Genomic DNA, 21,775 nt, shown 5'->3' on the forward strand with positions numbered 1-21,775 from the left:
GTTTGGGTCAGAAATGATAGGGTGAATTTTCCAGCAGAAGAGCGTGACTAACAGATTAACACTTTGTTATTGAGCAAACGCTGGTATTCAGAGGAGGATTCAAAAGAGAAAGTAAAAGTAATTCGAAATGGGAGAAAACAAGAGCAGTGCAGGTGTTTAATTGGAATAACATGCTTGTTTCTGCATGAGTTATGTTTAAATGTTTATTATGAAAACAAGTCACATTCGTTTGCTGGAAAATTCACCTTGCACATAATTTCTGACCCAAACTTTCTCTCATTCTTACTCATACTGCATTTGTTTTGTTTTTTTACATTTACTTTACAAACCACAACCTGCACTATCGCCCACATTGCCCAGGCCTAAATTCGCCACTGACTGTAGTAAGGGCTGCTGAAAACTGGTGTCACATCGCTGAATAACATTTTTAAATATATTAAAATAGAAAACATTAATATGTACTTAAAATTGTTTTAAAATAATTACAGTTATAACAATAACAAATCACAAAACATTTTACTGTAATAAATCACATGAATGCATCCTTGCTGAGCATAAAACCTTTTTAAAGAGAAAATATGTTCATAGTATAAGCTAATGCGCCTACTTTAGGTACACCTTTTTATATAGTAAAATTATTAGCCCCTTGTTTATTTTTCCCCTAATTTCTGTTTAATAAAAAGAAGATTTTTTTCAACACATTTCTAAACATAATAGTTTTAATAACTCATCTCTAATAACTGATTTATTTTATCTTTGCCATGATGACAGCAAACAATATTTGACTAGATATTTTTCAAGACACTTCTATACAGCTAAAAGTGACATTTAACGGCTTAACTAGGTTGATTAGGTTAACTAGACAGAATAGAGTAATTAGGCAAGTTATTGTATAATGATGGTTTGTTCTGTAGAAGGGGCAAATAATTTTGACCTTAAAATGGTTTTTAAAAAATTAAAAACTGCTTTTATTCTAGCCAAAATAAAACAAATAAGACTTTCTCCAGCAGAAAAAAAAAATTCTGACATACTGTAAAAATTTTCCTGTTCTGTTTAACATCTTTTGGGAAATATATAAAAATTACATAAATAAATAAAATAAAATAATAAATCAAAGGGGGGTTAATAATTCTGACTTCAACTGTATGTTTTATTTCAAGTTTTATGTTTTAAGTGGACCTGTGTTGTGAAAAATTATTGTTAAATGTATAACCATAATTTCATGAGCTCATAAAAATACCTGTACATTTATACCTATGAAAATATATTGCATAAAATGTTTTGACGATTGGTTAGGGCTGGACGATTTGCTTAAAATTAAAATCTCGATTAATTGAACATTTTAACTCGATTACAATGAATGAACAATGATTTTATTTATTTGTTTATTTTATTATTTTTTTTGCCCTTAGAGTTCACTGACAAGATTTGTGCGTAAAATAAGCTCACATATTACAGGTGAGATTTTTCTTTACATGCATTACATGATTTTAAAACAATTGAAGGAAACACACACTATCTACTATCTATCATTATTTATTTGACATCAATGTTGAACAACTGAAACTAAAACACACACTGCCTAAAACCAACAGTCCCTTTTTTTTATATAAAAAAGTGAAAATGAATAACTTGCACTTTTGGAAATAAATTATTTTCAGTGTAGAAAATATTGCTAAAATTAGAAAATAAGCAGCATCTCCTCTAAATAAAACAACTCTTGTATATCCTGTAAATAATATTTTAAACAAATATTTTAATTTAAATAATTTTATTGTAATAGAAAATATGCCATCTCAAAGCATCTCTGGCGCAGCTTCCAATCATCGTCACTATGTAGTGCAAACATAAGATGTGTAGACCGAAATCGTCCGAAGGCTGCGCTGGACTATGTGTGTTTGATGCAGAAGTATAAATCAGCCTTAACAGAGCGGGGTCAAAACAAAATTGACTTGGAAAAATTAGATCGATTATAGCTTCTAAATGTCGATTTAGATTACTTTTCCAATAATCGCTCAGCTCTACGATTAATCTTTAGTCTAGAGTTTAAATACAGAACAGTTAAAAAAACATGTAAGTGCAATTCAATTATGTTAATTTTAGATTGCAATGCTGAAAATCTGAAAGTTTATTCCACCATTGATTCCTGAACAAGTTGAATCAACAGCTTTAAAAACATGACCAAAAGACCTGAATAAAAAAAAATACAGATCTGAATGTGATCTGAAGTTAAACCTGAGACTCTCAGGGAACGGACTGTGGAGAATGTGTGTGATTATGTACAGTAATTGCTGGGTATTGCAGAGGGGGGGGGAAAATCAAAGGAAGTCAACAAACTCATTTTCAAGATTTATTTTCATACGGACAAAGTCAAAGATTCTTTTCATCTCTGTTGGAAATCAACTATTAAACTTGGTCAAAACACAGGAAGAATCAAAGTAAGAGCTACACGTTAAAGGGCACATTTCATTTACTTAAAAACATGCAACAACAAAACTTAAAGAGGGTAACATTTAAGGGTAAAATATAATATAATAAAAGTCATGTTTTCTTCAGACCACAGGCCAGTAAAATGGCGACCGGCGCTTGGATATTAAACACTACACTCACAAAAGAATGGCTTATTGGCACAAGCACCACTGACACACACCGGCCATGCCAAGCACACTGCCATTCGAAGACAGAAAGACAGCCAAGGACCTGCATCTGCTGCCAAAATGAACTTCTAACCTTCATGAAATGCATTTGAAACATTCTCAGAATGCTGTAATGTGTTGAACCTCCCAGCGGGCGGTTCTAAAAAACTGCATCCAACTGACCTCGGATGCACCTACGCACATTTAAGTGTGATGCCAACAGGTGACTCACGAAATTGCGCCACAGTTTTTACCATAACAGAGCTCTATACTCCAGCGAGGACACTCTGGCATCCCTCTCTCTGTACTAAAACGAGACACCTGATCCACTCATTAGAGAACAGGAATGAGGCACTTTTCACTCTGACCTTTTCAGCACGGCTTTACTCACTAAACCGCTCGCACAACAGGAAGAATCTGACCAATAAAATCCATCAAGCAAAAAATGCTACATAAAAAGTGGTGGGAAGTTGATCTTATCAACTTCTGATAAGCGATTTAATTTGGCACATAAATCAAAGTTTAAGGATGTTCTCTTTGAATGGAGGACCTAAAATTTAACAGCCAGGCTAAACTCCCCAACAGGCTTAACATGGTTTTTTGGCATGTGATGCAATTTTTCCACTTATAAAACAGGGATACAATTGATGTAAATGTTTTGTTGGAAAATGGAAAAAGATAAGACCTCATAACAATAGAGAGTTTGGGAAGCTTTAAAGCACCTCCCCCTATCCTGCAACCTCAACTCCAGCTGAAAGCCATTTGTTTCCGTTCCTCTCTTGGGTTCAAATGCTTGGTTTACATTGTGAAAGCCAAAAATGATGGGAATGCATTTAGCTTTATTTTAAACTGCAGAATGTACTCAGTCATGCTGCGTTTTACAAGTTTGTGTAGATTCTGGAGCAACATTTTTGGTCAAAAATTTCTACAACAAACCTAACCCTGCTTATAATGTATCCTGAGGGGGAAAATGGGTAAACGGTATGACGTAGAAGCCCTTAACCCTTGTTTCTAAACCTAAACTTGGCATACAACATGGAAAACTTATCTCTCAAATCTGATTCAACAAGGATGCTGATCACGTAACACAGTCTATTTGTCAAGCATCACGAGAGATATCATTTAACCAAGAAATAAGCGTTCCTGAATCAATATTTTGCGTTAGTAACCGGATGACATTTGTGTAAATATTTAATTTTCAAATGAGCAATCATTTACAAATGAAAGATTGATAAGAATGTGGTAAGTCCTAAAACTAACCAATAAAACACCGTAAAATCCAGGATGCACTGTGTTTTTATCTTCCAATACATTTTCATGAAATTTGAATGATCTTTTTATTTTCTATTATTCAGTCTAATAAATTACAGACAACTTTTTAAAAATATGATTGGAAATGAAATAAAATAATAATAGTTTGCTCAAAAATCAGACATTCCTATATGGCTTGAAGCAGTATTGTTGTTTTATTTCAATAAAATACTATTACTATTTTAATAAATGTTCTCGTTCAACTTTTAAAAAATACATTTTACAGCTTCATTTGGAAGTTGTAGTAATTTAGTTCCTTTAATTTGCTTTTATTTTTTATTATATTTTAATTTTCAGTTAAGTCTGAATCCATACGGCAGTTATTACTGTAACAACTGCACCATTTACTCTAAAACTGTGTCACATATACGTATACTTATACTTACACATATATTTATTTACTGTCAAATCTGATTTATTTCCATGGCTAATAGTCCTTAAAAACAATAGGGTATATGCAGACGCATGCAGAAAGACTTTTAATTTGTCAGTAACCTTGGTCAAACGCTTCCAGTGAACTGTATTCCGTTACAAAATCAGCATGTTTAAGGTCTGTTTTCTTTAAAAATCAACAATCTTCACCGCCTAAAAGATACACGCTATAAAGTGGGTCTCAGAATGTACAAGAAACACTGCATTAAATTATATTTTTCTATGCCATGTCTTTAAAATATTTAAATTTATTTTACTCCAATATTTCCAATGGTGTTTCTGGGCTTGCCCGTTGATGCCTGCGAGTAAACGGCTTTTCATCTCGGTTTACGCTTCAATAACTAACTGAACACTGAGGTCTATTTAACTGATTATAGTTTAATTACATTACAACATCTATACTGTAAAAGAAACTGTATATAATTGAAAAGTCACATTACCCGTTCACTGGACTGTTAGCTGTATGGGAAGAAACACTAGCTCTGCATATACCCTATTGTGAAACTCCCTGCCGTTTCCCTCCCTGTTTTTCTGCCACTTTAAGACAATGTTGATTCAGGAACACCATATTCAGCAAACAATAGTCGCTTTTTTATTGAACCCAGCTCTGCTGTCCCATAATACAGTACACACAGCTCTTAAATATCTATCCATCTGAATTTTCATTTTTTATTCATCTACCCAACTTTCTACATCCATCTCAACTTCAATCTCATCTCACCATGAACATCAACGTACCATGAGAGCCGCTCAATCTACAGTCTACCTAAAGAGACACTCTATACTTATCTTGTCCATCTACTGCTTTACTGCCAACATACCTTCTAAAACTCTCTCTCTCTTCTAGCTGCGCTGCCATCACTCCCTGACATCTGAACTAGAGCTGGGCTTCACCGAGGGCTCTGTGTGAGCATGTTTGGGTTTCCTGGGGGCTTCTGGGACATCTCCTGTAATTTAGAAACAGCCCTGTGAGGCACCGGGACAAAAGGCATCTGTATTCAACAACAAAAGGAGTGGGGAGTGGGGATGTTTGTGTTGATGGGGGATTAGGCTCCTCTCTTTAATACAAAGGGTTAACTTCTCTGCTCCATTTCAAAGCCAACTTCTCCTCCCTTGTCTCCTGTCCACTGTAATCTCCACCCATTTCCCTATATTCCAGTGTGGAGGAGAGACGGGGAGACGGCATGAGGTTACAGAAACATCTGGAACAGTTTACTGTGCATGCCTTTGTGCCCGGCGAAATGGGGCTTTCCAGTTTCTTGGGTGAAACTCACAAAGGCGTGCAGATTTTACACCCATTTTCAAATAATCAAATGTAAGAACTGCTATTTTGCATTGTCACATTTTCCATGGTGATTCATCACATTAACACAATGGGAACTGTCATTAACCTACTTTAGAAAGTTTTTGAGTGTGATTTTACTCAGAGTTTTTTTTTTTTTTACTATATTAAGAGTGAAAAGGGCAATAACACAAGCATAAATTAAACATAAATTCATGTTGTATAAATACTTTACAACTTAAATAATACATTTCTGCAATATAGTGTTTTTTTTGCAACCCAGACTCATTCAGAAAACATACCCCTGTATACATATCTGGAGAGAGAGAAAAAAACGTTGCAGAATCTACATTTTTTGCGTTTTTTTTTTGTACGCTTTTTCAGATCTCAAATATCTCTTGGGAGTGTCATTCGCGCCTGCTGTTTTAACGCACGGATTGACCCGCTCACCCTCTTTCCTAAACCCAACCACAGTGTTTTAAAAAGCAATCCAGAAAAAGAAAAGCCCCCTGATTTTAACCACGTTTTCAGATTTTACCACATTCTCACCCTGTTATTTATTGTCTATTCTATTTTTTAGCTTTTGTTTTTGTCTTACGCTTTCTGGAACCGTTTTTCACCGGAATCAAACCCTGTTGTCGCAGTCAACTCCGATCTGCTTCTCAAGTCTGCCAACGTACATGTCGAGCTAGCGGACAAACTGGTAACAACGGAAAAGCCGACCATACGGAGGTAAGCAGTCAGCTGGTAAGCGTGAAAAGGAACGGCGCCATTCCTTTTAAAGATGAAATGCAGCAATACGTAGCTCTGCCTACATAATTCATGATCTCCAGAAATGTATATAGGTCTATGTTTTCAGAATGAGCCAAAGTTGTTTTTTTGTTTGAGGCTAATCTTTTTCTTCTGTTGAACACAAAAGAAGGAATCTGAAGAATGTTGCAGGTATTCACTTTCAATGGCTTTGATTTCAAATATCTGTCAACGTATTTTCTTTGTGTTCAACAGAAAAACAAAACTCATAAATATTTGAAATTGCAAGCAAGTAAATTGATAATAAATCTTCATTTTTGGGGGAACTGTCACTTTAATTTGCTGTGGTCTGTCTTGTTTTTCAAAACTAAAGTAAAATTCTGGGACCCACTTTACATCAAGTAGCCCTAACTAACATTTATTTACACTGATTGATGATTCATTTTAAATATTATTATTAGTTTTAATTTACAAATGTTTTACATTGTACTTATGTATGTACATATGTAATAATATGTGTAATTACTCTTGACTGTTCCTTACACCTTGACCCACCCCAAAACCTAACAGCAAACCTGACCCAAAGAGCACCTGAAGTGTTCTGCAACACATTATGAACAAATTAAGTACATTGTCCTTATATTTTGATGCAAATACATAGTAGTTAAGGCCACTTAATGTGGGAGCAAATTCTGATTGATATTTTCTGAGTACGGGGGTGAAATATGCACATTTTCACGAGTCTGTAAGATTCAACAATACACTAGATCTAAACTCTAGTAAGGAAATTGTGTTTCAATTTTAATTACTGTTCGTTTGATTAGCTGTGTGAAAGCGGTGGCTGAAAAGAGTCTGCAATTTGGTCATATCCGTGCAAGAGAGACAACACAAAAGCCTCTCCAGGAGTCATGGAGAAGATTAAATTCCTCTCTTATTTCTTGCCTTGTTCCCATGGGAATGACAAAGGCTGCCTTTATGGATGAGAGGTCTGGTGGAACCAAAACGTCCATCCAGAATCCAAACAACCAAAAGAAACGTAAAAAAAAAAAAACAAATAAAGAAAAGCTTTCTTTGTGCAAGAGGACGGTATGACAGAAGGGAAGGGATCTCTAGGGGGTTCAATGCCCTAACTTGTCATTCATTTCCCTAACAGCTGTTTTCTCTGCTGCTCCAGCAATGACTCAAGATGATCTGCTCTCTTCACTGCCGCCTGAAAGACAGAAGAAAAACACAAATGAGTTGCAAATACATCAAATATACATTCAATTTTGAGTTATTTGTAAATAGATCTTAAAAGGCATTTTATTTGTTATAACAGGCACAAAATATACCTCATGTTGCTTCCGCAGGTTGTTCACAGTCTCTTCCTTCTTCAATATAGCTGACTTCACTCTATAAAAGTAAGAGATCAGTAAAATTCACAAAAACAATAGGTAATCAATTGCCTACTGCTGTTGCATGTCCAAACAGGAAACGAAAAGAACATTACTCTCTGCCACTGACCTCTGATGTACTTCTGCAAGCTCTTCTTCCTTTTCTCTGGTCACTCGCTCTACTTCTAAGCGAAGTCGAGCTTTGGCTTCCGAGACCTCCATTTTCATCCTCCTGTTCTCTTCCTCCAGCTCTATAAGCCGCTCTGCAAACTCCTGTCTGATGACTTCTGACAGGCTGCGACGCTCTTCTGATAACTTATCACGGGCCTGTCGCCATACCATGAAAAAAGACAAAGATAGAGCATGATGAAGGAAGAAGACGGGAAATCCAGTTAAAAAAAAAAAAAACAAGTCAGTTAAAGAGATTAAACATGTTTTTTTTTTTCTTCAGTATAACATTAAAGATTATGTCTGCTAAATCTGTGGTACTTTGTAATTCATATATTACAAGTCAATGGTGACCCATTTTTGTGACTCAGATGTGAGGTGACAAGAGGATGAGGATGTGGATTTTTGCCAAAATGCAGGAATGACTCCAATCTGATAAATGAACTGGCGTCCGAATTCACACTCGGTCTTACAATAAGTCATCAAGCTACTAGAAGCTTGTGCTACACTGTGAATTGTTTGCCAAGGACTGTTCAGTGGATTACACTTAATAATATTCATTTATTTCTTTTCTATTCAGCTTAGTCCCTTTATTAATCTGGGGTTGCTACAGTGGAATGAACCGTCAACTGACTCATTCATTCATTTTTTCAGCTTAGTCTATTTATTAATCTGGGGTTGCCAAAGCGGAATGAACCGCCAACTTTTCAAGCATATGTTTCACGCAGAGGATGCCCTTCCAATTGCAAAGCATTACAGGGAAACATTCATACACAAACATGTACTGCAGACAATTTTAGCTAACAAAATTCACCTGTACCGCATGTCTTTGGAATTGTGGGGGAATTTGTCTGTCTAAAGAAGCCGTGGGGATTAATTAGGAACTGTTCGATTGTTTATTTTTAATCTCTAAATGGGAGACCATTGACCATGATTGGTCACCAAGGACATCTTCAAAGGCCTGAGGGTTAATAAATTAACTTTAAAATAAAATAAAATAAACAAACACAAAATAATACACACAGAAATTGTACATTAAGCATTTTTACTCTTTCACTTTTTTACTTTTTTACTTGCATTCTTATTTGAATCTTTTTTTAAATAATTGCTGGACTAGATTATAACCATTTATTTCTTTATTTTTCATAAAATTCTAGTAATTTTGTAGTAAAATATGACACTGATACTTGTGTGAAAATCACCCCTCTAGCTGAAGAGTGAAACGACCGGCCTTGTGTGTCAAGCACTGTTATCCTGGACACCTTATCTAACTGCAGTCTGTAATAGGTGATCTATTTTCAGTAGTTTCACACACTGACATTTACAGTCAGGTGTAACTTCAAGCGCAAAGGATCAAAAGTCAAAACGTTTATCACACGTCTTTTTTAAACATTTTTGATGTTGTTTTGGCTTAAATAATTCACTACCTAAATCTTTCTGAGCAGTTCTTCACTTCAATATTTTTTATTAAGTCCAATTTGAAATAACTATGAATGACTATCGAGCATCGCATTAGTTCAGGCAGGACACGTCAGTCTACCTTGCATCTGTTCATGACGTTTACCAATCTGGTTCTGACATCTCTCACAGTGATCTATTTTTAACTATACATCCGGTCTCTCTTTAGTGCTCTGTTCAGTAAACCCCCTCCACCATGCCCAACTCCTCCTAGCTCATACCTTGTATCTGGTAAAAGTTATTAGCCTAAGTATATGCTAATCAGCCTCATGACTATCATTTACATGAACTCATAATAAATGCAATTGTTTGTGCATGATTTCTGCTCAGTTACCCCATGGAGTTTGACTTGCTGTTTTGCCCAGTTAATATATTAAAATACACAGTTAATATGACGTTAAGTCAAAATTATTAGCCCTGTGAATGTTTTTTTCGGTCAAATATTTCCCAAACGATGTTTAACAGAGCAAAGAATTTTTCACAGTGGTGCATATAATATATTTTCTTCTGGAGAAAGTCTTTTGTGTTTTATTTTGGATAGAATAAAAGCAGTTTTAAGAAAAAAAAAAAAAACATTTTAAGGTCAATATTAGTATAAGCTCCCTTAAGCAATATTTGATCAGTTGTCTCTAGAACAATACCATCATTATACAATGATTTGCATAATTACCCTAACGTGCCAAGTGAAGTTTGTTTATAAACTAATTTCGAGAGGATCACGTGCTTATGATTTATCACGGCTGGTCTCGTATTAGCTAATCATTATCTTCCAATCATATGAGCCTTAAGCTACTATAAAGAACCGCAGTTTCCAGTCCACATTATCTTCGTTTGGAAGAAACCCCCCTTCCTCCCCATTCTCCTCCTTGACATTTGATTGGGCGGCACGGTGGCCCAGTGGTTAGCACTGAGAGCCTCACAGCAAGAACACCACTGGCCTAGTTTCGCCTAGCCGGTGGGAGTTTCTGTGAGGAGTTTGTATGTTCTCCCCGTGTTCGCGTGGGTTTTCCCCGGGCTCTCCGGTTTCCTCCCACCATCTAAAGACATACATCACGCTCAAGAACCACGCATGCTCTAGCCCCTTCTCAGATGTTCCCTTAGCTATCGCAGTCGGGGAGTTCTGAGATCCACCGAGCTCAGGCTCCCCTCCAGCTCTGCGAACGGGGGGGAGCCCCGGGCTCGAGGATCCCTTGAGCTCGGGGCTCTCTCCCGGGACAGCATGCCAAACAAGCTTTGATAGATCATTGGCTAAGTGTGAACTCTTGAAATTAGGCTTTTAAATGTCACTTTAAGCTGAATACTAATATCTTGAAAAATATCTAGTAAAATATTATTTACTGTCATCATGGCAAAGATAAAATAAATCAGCTATTAGAAATGAGTTATTAAAACTTTTATGTTTAGAAATGTGTTTGAAAAATCTTCTTTCTTTAATAAGAAATTGAGGAAAAAATTTCAATTTCCTCAATTTCTTATTAAAGAAAGAAGATTTTTCCAACACATTTCTAAACATAAAAGTATATGACGAAATATGACGAATAGATGTATATTACGAAAGTGATCCTGACTGAAAATATGTATTTATTCAGAGCTTACTTGAATTTGTCTTTTTAATCAATACAATCTCACTCATTCTCCTTCTGCTTAATTCCTGCTTTTTTATAAGGGTTCATTACAGCAGAATGAACCGCCAAGTACTATGGCATATGTTTTATGGGTGGATACCCATACTGCCATAACCCATCTAAGGCCCCGTTTACACAAAAAGTTTGGCTGTGGTTACGCCAACCGTCCACACTGCGCCTGAGTTTTCGAGTGCCCAAATTTGATCGTTTTGAAAACGCTGGAGAGGCCGTTTTCATTCTAAAACGCTGCTGCTCTGTCTCAGTGTGGATGGGGGAAAACGGAGACATCTGTTAACAGAGGTGGGGCTGCCGACATTCGCCTATTTGATTGGGGCTTTTCCTCAATATTAAGTAGCCTAACACACACAGTTCAGTCCTGCATCCTCTCCTTGTAAGTTCAGACTTCGCAAGTTTGATCAAGGCTGCAGTTTTCCCCTCCTCAGTTTGATATGGAAAACAGACTACCGAGGACACGGGTAAATCTTAAAAGGGAACAGTGTACTTTATAACTTCATTCACATCACCCTGGCTAGATTCCAATGACCAAAGTCGGGGAATATGTTATTAGATAAAGACAACAAGATGATTGAAATATCAAGTTTAATAAATATAGTGAGATTAGATCCAGCGAGAGATGCTTTATGAGCAGTCCGACTAGCACAGCTCTCATCTAGGTAGATAGGCTGCAGCGCTTGCCCAAGAGTGTGTGTGGTCATGGGATGTGCGTTTTCAGCATTTTGGTGTGGACGGAGAGCTGTTCAGAAATGCTGGGTGAAACGTTAGTGTGGACGCGGATAGTTTTAATTCAAAAACTCCATTTTAAAACTAAAACGCACTAGTGTAAACGGGGCCTAGGTCACACACACTACAGCCCATTTAATTTATCCACACTAACTCCACACAGAAAGGCCTGCAAGTCCAGCTGGGATGTGAACCAGCAACCACTGTGCCTTCCTTTGTTTACTCAATAACATGTAATAATAATTTAAAAGTGCATTTACATGCACCTGATTATACTAAATAGATTGAAAATGATCACGTAAACATGTTATTCTGTTTTCCTTTACTGATATTAAATCCAAAAACTGCTTAAGCGTGAACTGATCAGCTCATTTTTGTCTGCTCTGTTAGTTTTTTGAAGTGAGCATGGGTCTTTCCCGATTCAGACAGATCAAAATGTTTTACAGTAAGGGACAAGGAAAAATACTGCAAACTCAGATGCTTAACTGACCCAAAGAAATACAAAATTGTTCTCAGCAGAATGAGAAGTCCTACAGTCAAAAAGATTAATCTGCAACTGCATGAGAGAATAATATATGAGCCGTAAGATTTACACAAATGTTGCAGTACTCCTCTTCAGTTTTGAATTTTTTTTTTTTAACACCACAACCAACATAACCATACAAGTCAGATAAGCAAATTGTTATTTTAAAGTTACAACTGGTAAATCTACTACTGCTAATTGTGAGGTTAACAGTTTGCATCTAAAGAAGGACGATGGGATGATTAATCAGTGTATTGGTGTGGATGCACATTTGCTCGCTGACCTTTCATCTTAAAGACCAAAGATCTTAAATATAATCATTAAGAAGCTGGATTCATTACGTGGAAATGGAATCCCTATTATTCCTTCTCTACCAAGAAACCTACAAGATAGTCTGTTGGTTTATAAGTAACCTATTGACTTTAATGAGGGACAGTAGGCAACGGTTACCTGGGTGAGGTCGCTTATCTCCTGCTCTCGCTGTCGTAAAAGAGACTGCAGTCGGAGAAGCTCGGCCTCCATCTCACTGTGTTTCTCCCTCATCTCCTGCTGTTTCTGTAGCGATGTCCGCTCCGAACGCTCCAGATCCCTTAGCTCGGCTTCGTATTTCTCCCTCACGCGCTTCATCCTGCACACATAATGTTTTTACATTCAGCTATTAAAACCAACAATTGATCCATATGTTAAATGGCCTTATTTTAAATGAATGAGCTTCACATGTAAATGGCCACACACTCTACAGTATGTCCAAATTGCCCAGTAAAGTACTCGACATTTCACAGTAGAGTAGTACACATTTGCACTTAATTGTGAAATCAATTGACAATGCAAATAAAACTTTAAAAATAGGCTTCGTTTTAATTTCGAAATTGACTGTGTCAGTTGGCATTTCTGTGTGGAGTTTGTATGTTCTCCCTGTGTTTGCGTGAGTTTCCTCCAGGTGCTCCGGTTTGCCCCACAAGTCCAAAGATATTATTATTCAAAAACTGGACTGCACTATTTAGAGCTTTAAAAATAGGCATAATTTTAATCTAAATAAAAACAAATAAACTTCAAATATTTATTTATATATTTGTTAAACACATATACATGCCTTTTATATTTTACGTATTATTAGTTCAATTCTATTGTATTTTATTACAGTATTTTTTCATGTTGTTTCTTATGGTCAACATTTAAGGTAAACTAAATTAAATGAGTCAGTGGGGAAATCTGATGCACAGTGTCTTTGGTCTTAATTAAACGCCTGCACATATTACCCACACTGGCCTTGAAATGCATGTGGGCAATCTGTAACATCCTGTGCTGTCTATCTCTCCACGGACACACTAGTTCACACATAAACAGGAAGAAGAACCCACCGGTTGTCAGCTGCTCGCTCGCACTCCTCTCTGGCCTCTCTGGTCTCCACCTCCAGTCTCTGAATGGCCAGTTCGATCTCTTTGTCTCTTCCACGACGCACTTCCTCTTTCAGCTCCCTCTCTCGACTCAACAGCCATGCTTCCTGTGGGACAAAATGCAAGTATGAGATCACTTTTTAACTTTGTTACCTTCACTGAATTTGTTAATGGCCTTTGTTTGACAGATGTGTGACTATTTTGACCTCTGGGGTGGACTAACACACTAAACCGGCAAAACAGCAAATCACTCCGCTGTCACCTTTAAAGATGACTTATTACCAGCCAACCTGTGCAACAGCTAATTAGATGAGGTTAGATGTTATCCAATCATAATGGAGGTCATTTGGACTAGTTACAAAATAATGACTATGGCTAGTTCAATTTAACAACACGCTATTGTTCAAATGTTTAGTTTTTTCCTTGTGTATGATCTCATGAGATGTTGGAAATGACACGTAGGTCACCTATTTTACCCCTTTTCAAAATTTAATATAAGTCTTTTGTGTCTCCAGAATGTCTCTGTTTCAGCTAAAAACACATATCAGATTATTTATTATAGCTTTTAGGATGTTAGAATTTCTGCTCTGAACAACCATGAAGCAGATTTTGTCACCAGTGCATTTAATGCTAGTTCTGCCCGCCCACCGTTCTCACATGTCTGTCAAAGTGTGTTTAAATATCCACCTCGGCTGTGTCAAATAAACAGCACAGTGACAGACATGAAGGAAGCAGATGTCACCTAACATTTGTGAAAAATACTGAAGTAAGAACTTTCCCAATGATTATTTGATGTATTTGTTGTGTAGTTGCAATGATGAGTCAAACACAATGTTGTTACAAAATTCATGCATGCACACACACACAGACAGACAGACACACACACACACACACTCACAGCACTTGTTAACTTTGCACTGTTTTTGCATGGCAAATGTTGAAGTATACAGCTTATTATCCAATGCTGTATAGATATTCAGTATGTCAATGTACAAAATAAACCTGATTTAACGTCCACAAACCGGGATTAAAGCATCTTCTTTTAGAATTGTACTGACTTGAGGCTGTGGTGATGAAGTAAAGACAGTAAAATCGGTGTAATTCATTATTAACATGCTCTCTTTTAAACTTGTAAAACTCATTGTTGAGGTGCAGATGATCACAGAGAGCTGAACAGATCTTTTAATCCCAGTTGCTTTGCGCAAGTCCTGTCTTGTGGATACGATAATATGCGTTACTACAGAGACATGTTAATACGCGGCTGTCAATCAATTCTGTGGGCAGGGAAACCGCACTCCTACATCACATTGTGGTCGGCCTCAAAATAGGAGGAATTTGGATCCATTTTAACGTCAGATAAAAAGAGACTTATTGTTTTTATATTACTCCAATTTGACTGTGGACACACTATACCTACACACAGTTCTGTCCAAACAGCTTACAAAAGATGATTTTCATTATAGGTGGCCTATAAAGATGACTTATTACCAGATAACCTGTGCAACAGCTAATTAGTCGAGGTTAGATGTTATCCAATCACAATGGTGGTTATTTGCACTTGTTACAAAATAATGACCATTTTAGACTAGTAAAATTTAACAAAACATTACTGTTTGAATGTTTGTTTTTTCCCCCTGTATTTTTGTCAAATAAGTTCCAGGATTATTATTCTGATATGCAAAAACTTACAAAAATTAATAAAAGAAGAAGAAGAAGAAAAAAAAATATCCCAGCCCAGCTTTTTAAATATACAATACAGTGATAATAAAATCAACTTTTTAGTTACAATATATTGAAATATATATGTGAAATTGTACAGTGTTGCCTTTTAGTGCAGAGTAGATATCAATTCTTCAAGCTATAGTTTATCAAACAATATTTAAGTTCAATTCAATTCACCTTTATTTGTATAGGGCTTTTACAATGTAGATTGTGTCGAAGCAGCTTCACATAAAAGATCATAGTAAATTGAAACAGTGTAGTTCAGTTTTAAAGTTTAAGTTCAGTTCAGTTTAGCTCAGTTCAGTGTAAAATTAATAATCACTATTGAGAGTCCAAACATTGAAGAGCAAATCCATTGATGCGCAGCTCTACAAAATCCGAACCATGCAATCTAGTGGCGAGGAAAAAACCTCACCAATTGGCGAAAGTGAAGGAAAAAAAACCTTGAGAGAATCAGGCTCAGATGGGTCCGACCAATTCTCCACTGGTGAAATGTCTTGTGCAGAGCTGCAGTCTAAGCACCGGAGGCATTTCATTAAAGTCTTTTCAGTCGTGCACTGCTCAATGAATATAAAATCAGAATGTCCTAATACTCACGGGATAGTTCAAATTACTCTTTTAACAAAAAATGAGTAATTCCAAGTTCAAAAAAAAAAATCATGAAGTAAAGCTAAAATAAATCGCAACAATGTTTTTTTAGAATGGTATTTTAAGATTAGTCAAATTAGGGAAATTCAGTAGATATTATTTCTCATTCTGCAAATTACATCTTTTCCTGTTTTGCCTTGCTTCTTGTTCTGCAAATTATACCTCATCCTATGTCACATTCCCTTTAAAGCTTCAGCTTCCCACTTAACTGACATTAGTCATTTAAAAAATAAGCCTAATAATATATCACCAAATAATCTTAGCTCAAAAACACATACACAAAACACACGCACCTCTTTTTTCATATAATTTTCCTCCCATGTCTGTTTCTCAATTTCGAGTCGTTCCTTCAGGGCCTTTATTTCAACCTAATGAAAAATACAGACAAAAACTCAATTAAAAGAACCGAAAGAATGCAAATTCAACTCATGGTGTTTCGTGTGACCTTTGCAAACACTGTGCCATCAAACACGTACACAAGTCGAAACACAGGTACTTTGAGTTCTGGTCTGAGAGCCTCAGGCAAAAACAAAACACGACTGATGTTGGTTAGACCAGGAATGATGAACATAAGGAAAAATCAGATTAGCGCTGCACTGCATGATATCATTAACACGAAAACATTACAGAATACAATTTGTCGATATCACTAACAAGTGTCATTAGTATTTATTTGCAATTTACCGTTTAATTTTTTTTTTTTATTAATTAATTAGCCTTACTAATATCAATGATAAATACAGAACTTAAAGATAAAAAGATGTGTGAGTGGCTGCAACATCTGATTAAAAGTACATATATGTCATCATTCACTTTCCTTTATGCATAAATTAAACTGTATTATTTTGTTTTTGAATGCAATACATGAGATCAGCCAGATTGTTCAAGCTTCATGTGAAAAATGACCACAAAGTATTGCAAAGAAGCAGATAATACATGCTGCTAAACATCCCCTTTTGTGTTTGATGCAAAAAAGACAAACAGTATGTGCAATGAAGATGGAATGATTTATCTTTTTATTGATCTGCATGTATGTTTTAATATGACTAGATGTGGAAGTGTGTTACCTGATGACGTCTCTCCTGCTCATCCCTGCTCTTCTCCAGCTCTTCTCTTAATGCTCTTCCTGCCAAAGAGCTGTTGTCCTCCAGCTGCTTCCTTAAGTCTTCCAGCTCTGCATGCTGCCTGTATCACACACAAACACATTCTAGTTTAGTTAGAACTTCATTGTATTATTTTCTAACCAAAGTTTAGTTCGTTGGGACATTTAAGCAAGACCAAAAATTCTCAGATGTGAGTGGCGTTAAGATGAATTTGTGATAATGTGATTTCTATCATGATTCCATCTCCCTCTTTTTGTTGTGTTTTATTTTTTTCCTTTGTCTTTGTATTTTAGGCATTAATGTCATTTGTACAGAGTTTCTGCAGGTTTCATCAAGTCAAATTTTGACTTTTTAAGACCATTTTAGGAACATTAAGAATGAAATTTTAGACTTACACAGGATTTTTTTTCTAATGGCCTGGTAATATCATATAATTGTTTTTAGTTGTCTTTCCCTGACAATGATGGGGGAATTTATTGGGAAATTTTCTCTAAAAATGTTTAACAGTTCTGTGAATTGCATCTCTTCGCTATAAAAAAAAACAAAAAAACTTAAATATAAAAAATAAGGTTTTGTTGAGGTGTATTGTTGGTGATTAGATGTTAAAAATAAAATGAATTTATGACTTTTTAAGGCTTAAATTTTAGTTTTTGAAATTTAAGACATGGATGTCACTGTGGCACAGTGGGTAGCACGATCGCCTCACAGCAACAAGGTCGCTGGTTCGAGCCCCGGCTGGGTAAGTTGACATATCTGTGTGGAGTCTGCCTGTGTTTGTGTGGGTTTCCTCTGGGTGCTCCGGTTTCCCCCACAGTCCAAACATATGCACTATAGGTGAATTAGTTAGCTAAATTGTCTGTATGAATGAGTGTGTATGGATGTTTCCCAGTGATGGGTTGCAGCTGGAAGGGCATCCGCTTCGTAAAACATATGCTGGATAAGTTTGCAGTTCATTCAGATTAATACATCAGTGGAACTAAGCCGAAAAGAAAATGAATGAATTTATGACATTAAGACCCAGCGGACACTCTGTTTATAAAAAGCCTGGCCCTCTATGCTTTTTGGATTTTTATTATTATTTGTTTCTTGATTTGATATTTTGAGCTGTTGTGTAAAGATATGTTGTGTACTTTTCAATAACACAATAAAAATGACAGTGCTGAGAAAATAGTAGTTAGGAAAGCATTTGATCATAAAATTTCAAAATGATTTATTTAAATAGGCATAAATCTGGATAGTTTTAAAGATATTTGCTAAAAGATTCAGTGGTTTATCAGTGGATTGCACAGCAGAATGAACCGTCGACTATTCCGGCATATGTTTTACGCAGAGATGCCCTTCTAGCTGCAACCCAGTACTGGGAAACACGCATAGACTCTCGCATTCACACACTCATACACTATGGCCCATTTTGTTAACCCAGTTTACCTATAGCGCATGTCTTCGGACTGTGGGGAAACCAGAGCACCCGGAGGAATCCCACGCCAACACGGAGGGAACATGCAAACTCCACAAAGTAATGCCAACTAGTCCAGCTGGGACTCAAACCAACAACCTTGCTGTGAGGCGACAGTGCTAACCACTGAGCCAAGATTTAAAATACATTATCTAAACTATGCATTAACAATGTAATGTATTAAATTTAGTAATTTAACGATACTGGATATTTTACTGAAAAACTGGACAAAAGATAAACCATGGAAACATTATAGATGTCTTTAACTACTGTTTTACAATGTACTAATTTGTGTTCACGTTGTATTACAAAACACTTCTGCAAGTGAAGTAGATTTAAGGCAGATTTATTGGTATGAAAACCTGTTAAGGATTGATTAAAAAGAAGTGTTAGAGTGAAAATTATAATTACAGAAGTAACATCCATCCACATTACATAACATTACATCCATATATTTTTAAATACGAGTATAATGTAAATACACATCTATATAAAAGAAGTGTATAGTATCAAATGATCCCATTTTAAGTTAAGATATAGTAGTTATAGATAAAGGTAATACTCATGTGACCTTTAATGACCTGTAAACCTGACCTGGCTGCCAGTTGTGTGAGACGCTCTTTTTCCTCCGACACTTCTTTATAGAGACGCCTCCTCTGCTGCTGCAGCACGTTCTCCTCTTCCTGCAGCTGCTTCTCAAACCTGGGATACAAATTAAAATTACTCGGTTGTACATTCAATTACAGTGAACATTTCTCATCAAAACTCAATGCATGGGAATTAATTTAGTCACTTAAGTACACAATATTGTTAGTCAAAACCCCATACTACCTGCATTACATGTTGAGCAATAAACATCCACACAAGCTCATGTTCACTTAAGTGGTGTGTTTGTGTATATTTTCTACCGATCCTGGCAACAATAACACAAACACACAAAAATACCCATAATGACTTTATTATAAGCTTATGAACAATGCGCCAGTCTGACAAGAAAATGTTATAGAGTAAGACAACAGTTCCAAATGAAGCAACTCATGATACGTGGAAGGAAAAATATATGCCTTATCATAAATCTCTGCAATAAAGCCACACACACAAAACACTAATTAAGGCCTATTTAATTACACTGACTGTTGCACAAGAGCCTCCATTTCCCACAGAAGTGCAAGTACAGCACTGGAAACAGAAAACAACCAAAGGAGCAGTTCATAGAAAAATGCAGATGTTGTTGTGTGCTCACATTCATGCCTTTTCAAAACCCACATCTTGTTTTTTTTTTTTTGTTTTTTTAATCACAATTTCAAACTTTAAGAGAAAAATCTGTACATACAGTTCAATAGGAATTCCATAGCCTACCATTCAAAAAGTTTGAGGTCAGTGTTTCTTTAATTCATACATTTTGCTTTGGCTTAGTCCCTTTATTCATCAAGGGTCGCCACAGCGGAATGAAGCACCAACTTATCCAGCATATGTTTTAAACAGCGGATGCCCTTCCAGCTGCAACCCAGTACTGGGAAACACCCTAAAACTCTCATCCAGGCACTCATACACTTTGACCAATTAGGTTAATTTCTTTGGACTGGGGGGCAAACCAGAGCCCCACTTGAACTTGAACCAACGACCTTCTGGCTGAGGCGACAGTGCTAACCACTACTATTACTATATATATATATATATATATATATATATATATATATATATATATATATATATATATATATATATATATATATATATATATATATATATATATATATATATATATACACACTAGGGCTGTGTGATTTGGGGAAAATATCTATCTGAATCTTTTATTCTGAAAAATGACTGTGTTCTTTCGCTTACATCTCGGTCACTTGAGTGCCTAAATTTAATCCGCAAGCAGCAAAATGAGTAATGCTGTGTTCACACTAGACGTAGAATCGTAATAGCCACGTGAACATTTGAGTTTACTCCCTTCATTCGAGCGTCAATTTCACTTCAGAACAGGCGCGGATTCGCATGATGGGCAGGGCTTCTGTCTGCTCGGTGACTCTAGCTTCGTTGCTAAATGGCTAACATGGATTTTATTAAGAAAATAGCAGTGTTTATGTGCTTTATGAAGGCTAAAAAATAGTGTTGATACGGTTAGGGCCGTGTCTGAGTCCACTAGACCCTTTCAGAGGTGCATCCAGCTCTGTGAGCTCATAAACTCCTCCAGAAACTTAACTTAGATGATGGAGGCTTTCAGCGGTGCTCCTGACTAAGATGAGCCCAGTTTGATAAACTGTTGTCGGTGTCAGCTGGAGGATTTCCCCCCGGACAATCATGCCCCGACAAGAGCAAGCTCGTGATTGGTTAACGCGGCGTGAATGTCCGCTTAACTTCAGTTTTTTGATCTTGAGCGATTCGCGCGAAACGTGCATAATGCTCAATTTGCGCCGCGCCATTCGCACATATTGCACCATTCGCGAGTATCGCGCCGCAGAATGTCTATTTGCGCGTTTGCATTGACTTAACATGTAAATCACTTGCGCTTGACGCTCTTTCTACGTCTGGTGTGAACGCAGCATAAGGCTGCATTTACACTGCATGGTTCAAGTGACTCATATCGGATTTTTTTTCTCTCATGTGGCACAGATCAGATATGGACCGTGTATGTGTAAGCAGGAAAAAAAAAAATCACATGGATTCCGATTTACTCAAATCAGATTTAGTCCTTGTTCATGTGGAAATTTTTTCGATATGAATCGGATCTGTGCCCTCATGTCTGCTGTATGCCGGTAGATTGGATTTTCACCTGTCAATGTGTAGCACATCATTAAACACATACACGAATAATGTCAACTCTGATGCTTTCATTTAAGAACAGACTTCAGCAGAGTCCCTAACCTTAAATCTCATACACGAGGGCTAAAAATGCTTTTATATTGTCATGTAGCACAAGCATTTAAGCATGTTAACTAGAGAGAGAGAGAGCTAGAGAGAGCAGGAGAGCGTAATACCCACCTCATAACCAATAAAAACTAATATAAAACTGTTGAATACAGTACATCACATGCATAAATCACGTCATGGACATTACATTAGGATGTCTACTGGTTTAAAACCTAGATTAAAAGAAGATGGCCAAATGAGAACTTTTCTGTCATACACTATAGTAAAACA

At 36.4% G+C, this 21,775-nt stretch overlaps 2 protein-coding genes across 5 annotated transcripts in view; both read right to left on the bottom strand.

Moving 5' to 3' along the window:
* The window catches only part of st6galnac (ST6 (alpha-N-acetyl-neuraminyl-2,3-beta-galactosyl-1,3)-N-acetylgalactosaminide alpha-2,6-sialyltransferase), a 27,064-nt gene extending 21,806 nt beyond the window's left edge, over window positions 1–5,258 (bottom strand). The window contains exon 1 of the mRNA XM_087276807.1: window positions 5,201–5,258. The gene's annotated coding sequence lies outside the window, so the exon portion shown is untranslated. The remainder of the gene's footprint in view (window positions 1–5,200) is intronic.
* The window catches only part of cep131 (centrosomal protein 131), a 49,938-nt gene continuing 30,500 nt past the window's right edge, over window positions 2,338–21,775 (bottom strand). For 3 of the 4 annotated variants that reach the window (XM_087275193.1, XM_087275191.1, XM_087275192.1), the window contains 8 exons: window positions 19,220–19,327; window positions 17,134–17,251; window positions 16,360–16,434; window positions 13,661–13,803; window positions 12,750–12,927; window positions 7,915–8,111; window positions 7,743–7,803; window positions 6,514–7,621 (listed from right to left, as the gene is read on the bottom strand). In XM_087275193.1, coding sequence (XP_087131319.1) covers window positions 7,550–7,621; window positions 7,743–7,803; window positions 7,915–8,111; window positions 12,750–12,927; window positions 13,661–13,803; window positions 16,360–16,434; window positions 17,134–17,251; window positions 19,220–19,327 — 952 coding nt within the window. In that variant the 3' untranslated portion in view covers window positions 6,514–7,549. Of the gene's footprint in view, window positions 7,622–7,742; window positions 7,804–7,914; window positions 8,112–12,749; window positions 12,928–13,660; window positions 13,804–16,359; window positions 16,435–17,133; window positions 17,252–19,219; window positions 19,328–21,775 lie in introns of all 4 variants that reach the window. The other variant, NM_001353865.2, reaches the window with a different exon arrangement.

This window comes from Danio rerio, chromosome 12, assembly GCF_052040795.2.
Source record: "Danio rerio strain M-AB ecotype USA chromosome 12, GRCz13ab, whole genome shotgun sequence".
Lineage (NCBI taxonomy): Eukaryota > Metazoa > Chordata > Actinopteri > Cypriniformes > Danionidae > Danio > Danio rerio.